Source organism: Penaeus japonicus, unplaced genomic scaffold, assembly GCF_977035675.1.
Source record: "Penaeus japonicus unplaced genomic scaffold, GWHDUDI00000001_assembly GWHDUDI00000004, whole genome shotgun sequence".
NCBI lineage: Eukaryota > Metazoa > Arthropoda > Malacostraca > Decapoda > Penaeidae > Penaeus > Penaeus japonicus.
The window spans coordinates 16629885-16637384 of NW_028234406.1; the positions used below are offsets into that span (position 1 = coordinate 16629885).

Below are 7500 nucleotides of genomic sequence, written 5' to 3' on the forward strand. Positions count from 1 at the left end.
TTACTGAATTACCCAGCCAATATCAAGAAATGTACAAACTTTCCTCATGCAGTAATCATGCCTGTGTATTGGCTCCCTCCACCACCAACAAAAAACACAGTTTGACATCTCACCTGACCACCCACCTGCCGCCGCTAGCTGGGCGGTCACATCATCCACACCAGGAAGTGAACCTTCGTCATCGTCAAAGCTTCCTGGTGAGGAAGCCATGTCATCATCATCATCATCGCTCGTCCCAGCCAGATGTGTCGTTACAGAATCTCCAGGTCCCCCCCCACCCCCACCATCCACACTGAGGGGGTCACCTGTGCCCCCTCCACCAGCTAGGGCTGCCAGACCTGATGCCCCCACACTGTTCATCACCAGCTGTAATCCAACAGAATAATGATAGTAGTGTAAAGGGTGTGATCAATCTACTCAACTTTGAGCAGGTAATGCGTTTTCAATAAAGGCTATATTTCTATTCACCTGCTGTCCCCCTGCTAACGCCACCCGCCATCCCCGCAAGGCCGATGCGTCAACACTGTTCATCACCAGCTGAAAACGAGATAAAACTTTGAAGAATTTTGCGTCAAACTTGACTGGGGTACAGAATAACAATTTATCAATACTTATCCAGTTAAACAGGCATAATAATAGAAAATAATAGTGGGAAAGAGGGGAAGGGGAGGGGTATGTAGAGGATATGTGGCCTGCATAGATATTTTTATCTATTCATTTCACAAATAGTTCAGACCAGAGTAACATCATTCCTGATAATATACCAATCCAGTCTATCAACCTTAGTATTCATCAATTCTGCAGGTAACTAGAGGGATATGAGACAATCCTCATAGCATTGGTTTGGGGGTAGGGGAGGGTTAACAGGCTGGAGACTCATGGTCAGCCTCTCAATTACAGGATGTAACATTGATAACGGATGGCGGGTAGCTGGCAGAACTTTGAACATTCTTTGTTTACTTATTTCTTTCGAAATACTGCAGGTGAACACAGTATGTCATTGTACCCAAAAACCTGCCATTCATTTCCAATCTAATATGTTTTTAATTAAGAAGACTATCCCAAAGTTTGTGTTAATGTTCCTTATATCTTTTATCCCATCAAACTATTTCATAAGAAAAAAAATCTATAAATTCATATAAAAGCCAAGCAGCTTATCTTTAAATATTCATCTACATGCTGTCTTGTAATAAAATTCCGTTATTTGAAAACCCCAATAACAGGCAGCCTATGTTCTTCACTTCTTGTTCATGAATCCCCCTGCTTTTGTATCCATCATATATACAAAATCCTAAGTGACCATGACTACACAGCTTCAAGAGTACCACAATAGTGCATACATGAAACAAAACTACTGGTTCAAAAGTAAAACAAAACAAAACAAAAACAAAAAAATCTTAATAAAGCAACAATCATCCTGAGGCACTGGCAGACGCAACCATGAGCTTGAAAATGTGAATGTTATACTAAGAGAGCATCATGCTCAAGCAACTACAATGGGATAATGATGAGGAGGGGGTTAGTGGTACTCCTAATAAATAAAGCAGAGTCTTACAATAAATAAAAGGTCCACAGTGATGTCAATGAATAGTTTGGCAAGATAACAAAATGAGCTTAAGTCACACAGTGCAAAAATATGGCATGCAGAAGGCAGATGTTAACAGTTTGTGCTTATGATATAACAATGAAAAAGAGATGGGATAAATACAGTTAAAGTTAATGATGTTTAGATATACATCAAGTTAAATACATACAGCTGAACAAAAATAATTAAATCTAAATCTCCATAATATTTATCTCATTATGTTATCAGTGTGTTTGAATGCATATGAAAAACAATGTCCAAGTTTGTGGGTACAAGAGTGAGTGTGTATGTGTGTGTGTGTGTGTGTGTGTGTGTGTGTGTGTGTGTGTGTGTGTGTGTGTGTGTGTGTGTGTGTGTCAGTGTCTGTCTGTCTTTGTGTCAGTTAGTGTCTATCTGTCTGTGTGTCAGTTAGTGTCTATCTGTCTGTGTGTCAGTTAGTGTCTATCTGTCTGTGTGTCAGTTAGTGTCTATCTGTCTGTGTGTCAGTTAGTGTCTATCTGTCTGTGTGTCAGTCAGTGTCTGTCTGTCTGTGTGTCAGTTAGTGTCTATCTGTCTGTGTGTCAGTTAGTGTCTATCTGTCTGTGTGTCAGTTAGTGCCTGTCTGTCTGTGTGTCAGTTAGTGCCTGTCTGTCTGTGTGTCAGTTAGTGTCTGTCTGTCTGTGTGTCAGTTAGTGTCTGTCTGTCTGTGTGTCAGTTAGTGTCTGTCTGTCTGTGTGTCAGTTAGTGTCTGTCTGCCTGTGTGTCAGTTAGTGTCTGTCTGCCTGTCTGTCAGTGTCTGTCTGTGTGTGTGTCAGTTAGTGTCTGTCTGTGTGTGTGTCAGTTAGTCTGTCTGTGTGTGTGTCAGTTAGTGTCTGTCTGTGTGTGTGTCAGTTAGTGTCTGTCTGTGTGTGTGTCAGTTAGTGTCTGTCTGTGTGTCACTTAGTGTCTGACTGTGTGTGTGTCACTTAGTGTCTGACTGTCTGTGTGTCACTTAGTGTCTGACTGTCTGTGTGTCACTTAGTGACTGTCTGTCTGTGTGTCACTTAGTGACTGTCTGTCTGTGTGTCACTTAGTGACTGTCTGTCTGTGTGTCACTTAGTGACTGTCTGTCTGTGTGTCACTTAGTGACTGTCTGTCTGTGTGTCACTTAGTGACTGTCTGTCTGTGTGTCACTTAGTGACTGTCTGTCTGTGTGTCACTTAGTGACTGTCTGTCTGTGTGTCACTTAGTGACTGTCTGTCTGTGTGTCACTTAGTGACTGTCTGTCTGTGTGTCACTTAGTGACTGTCTGTCTGTGTGTCACTTAGTGACTGTCTGTCTGTGTGTCAGTTAGTGTCTGTCTGTCTGTGTGTCACTTAGTGACTGTCTGTCTGTGTGTCAGTTAGTGACTGTCTGTCTGTGTGTCAGTTAGTGTCTGTCTGTCTGTGTGTCAGTTAGTGACTGTCTGTCTGTGTGTCACTTAGTGACTGTCTGTCTGTGTGTCACTTAGTGACTGTCTGTCTGTGTGTCACTTAGTGACTGTCTGTCTGTGTGTCAGTTAGTGTCTGTCTGTGTGTCACTTAGTGACTGTCTGTCTGTGTGTCAGTTAGTGTCTGTCTGTGTATCACTTAGTGACTGTCTGTCTCTGTGTCAGTTAGTATCTGTCTGATTGTCTATGTCACTGAGTGAATATATTTGTCTGCCTGCATCACTGCATGAGTGTGTCTGTCTGTGTCACTGAGTGTGTCTGTCTGCTTGTTTGTGTCACTGAGTGTCTGTCTGTCAGTCTGTCTGTAGCAATGCACGTCTGTCTGTCTGTCTGTCTGTATCTGTGCATGTCTGTCTGTCTGTATCAGTGCATGTCTGTCTGTCTGTCTGTATTAGTGCATGTCTGTCTGTCTGTCTGTATGTAGTAATGCATGTCTGTCTGTCTGTATGTATGTAGCAGTGCATGTCTGTCTGTGTCATTTTGTGTGTGTGTGTTAACTAGTTTCTGTGTAAGCCTGTGTGTTTTTTTCCACCGCCACCTTAGGTTATTTGTGGTGTTTAATTTAGAGAACAAATAATCATAAATTAGTAGACAAATGCCAAGAATAATTGTGTAAGAGTTATGTTTCTCCTACTTGACATTGTTATACTTTACATCTAAAAGGTTTTTTGTCATTGCTTCCATGCAATATACATATACATTTCAATAAGAAGCAGTCACCTTAAAAACAGAAATACATCAAAATTACCTCCTTGTATCTCCATACACTCTACATGAGACCAACTGTATCCTTGCTTCCAACCCTAACTTTGATAGTACTACTATGGTACAAATCAATAAAGTAATCAATAACTCAGCTACTCCATCAGCCCAGCCTGAGACTTTAGAGTACTTTAATTATTAATGTCAATATTCTAACATATCCATTTCATTACCATTTGGATGGCTTTTCATGCTTTGTTTACAAAGTTTGAATTAGAAAATAAAGAAAAATAAACATATCTTGTAGTTACTCCTCTTCCCTTGTAAACCATGTTTTTCTTTCTGCAGTTCTGACTGAGTATAGTTTTCTCTTGATATTTTTATCCTTGCCAGTTTATATTAAGCTTCACATTCAGGCTGAATATAATGTAGTGTAGGAGAAGAATTGATGATCACCAAAAATAAATAAATAAATAAATTGGTGTGTACCTAAATAAAGGGCAATTTCCTATCCAGAATGCTTTCTGTATTCCTGACATTCACTATTCCCTTACTTATATTAATTTTCATCATTATTATGGGAGGAAAGGAAGATTAAAACTAAAATAGTATCCTTGTCCTAGTAAGCACTCTAACCCTGGGCAATATCAAACACTTGACAGTCACAAACAAAATTAGGATGATGGAAGGATAAGATTGGTACTCATACCAACTAAGAGTATCATAAAATGTATATAAATGTGTGTACATGTAAATACTTGAATAAAAACCTTCGGGACGAGCAAATAAAGCTAACCTAACTAACTCTAAAGGTTTCGGACGTCTAAACGCTCAACCCATGACGCAAGGCCTTTCACAGCCACCTTCAGACAAGCATTACGGGCCCAGCATATCATTTTCTGACGTATGCTCCTTCAGAAACTATCGCATGACTGACATGAGCGTCTTGCCAGACTGTGATGTATACATGGCAAACATCAAGTATTATACGCGTTTCTCCTACACTGGATCTCTCGGTTAAAGGACTTTAGCTTCCGTCTTGGGCCATTATCTTATCTAATATATCAACAGAGCATGTCTATGCCTGTTCATGACTATGTGCGCCGAGGTGGCATGCCAAGGGTTCCATTCAGTGACATTTGGCGCAAGATGGGCGGGGGTACGGGACTGAGCAGGCCCAAATGAGCAAATTTTGGACACAGTCCTCCCTCGGCTGCGTACGCACATATTACCTGCGTCCTGCACTCAATTTCGGTCCACAGCCACTCCTCTTGTCAGCTTCGTGTTTTCTCTCACCTCACCAGTCTATTTCCAGGTAATAAGTAATCCTCGCGAATCCAAGGAGAGCACCAGGAACCAGGGAACGGGACTGTTAAATTTCTTGGTGAATTGTTTGTGGCAAGAGGGAAAAATATTGATTTTCTCCATGGCTTGCAGCCCTCCCTCGGCGCCCTGCCATGTTGAGTCTGCGCAGAACAAAGCTTAGCAGAAGATATTTGCGGCGGGAACACAAACGCCTCTCGCGAGACCCTCCTCCAGGCCCTCCTGGTCTCCAACACCCCTCCATTGCCCTACTTTGAGAGTAAAATGCCCCAAATCTTACCTAGAATAAGGTAGAAAAGCCGCGAAGATGGTGAGAAAGAAGGCCAGGACGCGGTTGTAGCGAACGTAGCGGGTTTGAACGGCCTACGCGCGCCATCTATTGAGCGCCGCCGCCACTACGCCCTCGACCCCGCCTGCCTCGCTCGCCACTATGTTTAATAAAGAAAAACTCGAAACACAATCACTCTAGCTCTCCGGTCAGTTCGCCCATGTCACTGGTAGTGTCTCTGCTATTGAGGAGGTCATGTTCCTCTCATTTAAGGGTGGGTTTGGTGACGTTTTCAGACGTGACTCTGTCCACATGGTCGGTTACCCCCTATAGTTGTATGTCATTCTCGTCTCTATGGAAGGGAACGTTGTCTGTGCAGGTTACTTAACTTCACTTTACTTCAGTTCAGAAAGACCGTACGGTAAGACCAAGAAATTGTTCTTATTTCAGGCTTATCTTCGGGTAGTCTTGTAATACATTACACTTGGCGATTGCTTAGGATCATCATTTCTAAGATCCATGTAAGATTGTCAAAGAAATAATAGTAGAGAACGAGACGTCTGCAGTATGTGCAATGGAATGGAGTCAAGGGAATTTCAGTTGCAAAGGAAGTAGATAATTGAGTGATGGTAGACTATATAGATATATGTACACAGAGGGATTTTCATGGCATACATAGTAAATGTACCTGGTTATTACAGGTCTAGGTTCACAAAATTGTAACTGATTATATCACCTTTGTCAATACTTGGTTGCTTGGTTACATATACAACCAAATACATGTGATAAGACCTTTCATATCTCCGCTAGAGCTTTTCTGATGTCAAAGAAATTCATGTTAATAAGTGAGATGCTGTGGCAGGTGTCTGGCAGTTGAAGTCAATTGACAGTAATCTTAGAAAAGATATACTATGGAACACAATATCTAGCACGGTGATTGTTTGTACCCAAAGTCCTCGTATCTGTCTTCTTAAAATTTAAAATTGAGTTATCACCACATTCCTTTTATAATGAAAACACCAAGTTTTAGTGTTACCAAAATTGTATTGTTTTATTTTTTAATTTATTTGTTTTTTTCGTTATAAAGGACGGTTTGCTTTAAAGGCAGAAAAGTTTAATTAAAAAATGAGACAGCACCTTTGAGGATTTGAAAACATTAATTTTTTAATAAAGTCATTTGTAGAAAGGGCATTTCTTTACCAGTTTATGACCACAATAATGTGTTTTGTTATTCATATGTTGTGAATATAGAAGATGTGAATATAGAAATTGTACCACCAAATATTCAGTGGCATGTATCTATAAAGACATCATATTTGTTGGTAAACTTTATTTATTAGCATTAATTTTCACAGTCACTTTTATTATTCAAGCCGGTTTGATTTCCTTCCACTATATTTCTTCACCATTTTAGTTTACTTCACAGGAAGTTATTGATAAGGACTAAGATAAGAGCATCTTATTGTCAAACTGTGACACAAATTCTTGCAATAAAATAGCGTATAACTCTCCTTCTCTTTTAGTGTCTCCTTTTCTATCATTCTCTTGCGCGAGGCAGGGAGAGCGAGACGCGGCCGGGCGCGAGAGAGCGGCAGTGCGCCGAGAGCGGCTCTCTCTTCATTTCTCTCTCTCTCTTCCTTTCCTCTCTCTTCCTTTCTTGACCCTCTTCTCGCTCTCCTTTCCTTTTTTATTTTTTTTTTTTTTTTTTTTTTTGTTTTTTTTTTCTTTTTTTTTTTTTTTTTTTTTTTACTTTTTATTTTTTTTTGTTTTTTTATTTTTTTCTTCTTTTAATTTTTTTTTTTTTTTTTTTTGCTTTTTCTCTTTTCTCTTTTTTCTCTCTCTCTCTCTTTCCGCTCTCGAGATTTCTCTTCGGGCTCGCTCTCTCCCTCTCCTTTTCTCTCTCTCTTTTTTTTTTTTTTTTTCTTTTTTTTTTTTTATCTATTAGCTCTTGGTTCTTCTTCTTTTTTTTTCTTTTTTTTTTTTTTTTTTTTTTTGGGTTTTAGTTTTGGACTGATGGGGAGCTTGTTCTCTTTGGTGCTTTTGTGTATGGGTGTTCGTGTGATTCCTTTCTCTCTCTCTCCTTGTCCTTTCTCGCACTCTCTCTTCCTTTCTCTCTCTCTCTCTTGGCGTGCGCCTCGGTGCTCGGGCCTCTCCAGTTCTCTCTTCTCTCTCTCT

At 40.3% G+C, this 7500-nt stretch overlaps 2 protein-coding genes across 8 annotated transcripts in view; one reads left to right on the plus strand and one right to left on the minus strand.

The window, feature by feature from the left end:
• The window catches only part of LOC122265492 (DNA-binding protein P3A2), a 28079-nt gene extending 22665 nt beyond the window's left edge, over positions 1 to 5414 (minus strand). For 2 of the 4 annotated variants that reach the window (XM_086536120.1, XM_086536118.1), the window contains exons 1-3: positions 4967 to 5105; positions 469 to 537; positions 114 to 366 (exon numbers count right to left, since the gene is read on the minus strand). In XM_086536120.1, coding sequence (XP_086392246.1) covers positions 114 to 366; positions 469 to 531 — 316 coding nt within the window. In that variant the 5' untranslated portion in view covers positions 532 to 537; positions 4967 to 5105. Of the gene's footprint in view, positions 1 to 113; positions 367 to 468; positions 538 to 4966; positions 5106 to 5337 lie in introns of those variants that run through there. The other 2 variants (XM_086536119.1, XM_086536121.1) reach the window with 2 other exon arrangements.
• The window catches only part of Coq7 (ubiquinone biosynthesis protein COQ7, mitochondrial), a 12431-nt gene continuing 9754 nt past the window's right edge, over positions 4824 to 7500 (plus strand). The window contains exon 1 of one of the 4 annotated variants that reach the window (XM_043031281.2): positions 4824 to 5049. Coding sequence is in view for 1 of the 4 variants with exons in the window: in XM_043031279.2 (XP_042887213.1) it covers positions 5546 to 5599 (54 nt within the window). In the remaining 3 variants the exon portion in view is untranslated. The other 3 variants (XM_043031282.2, XM_043031279.2, XM_043031283.2) reach the window with 3 other exon arrangements.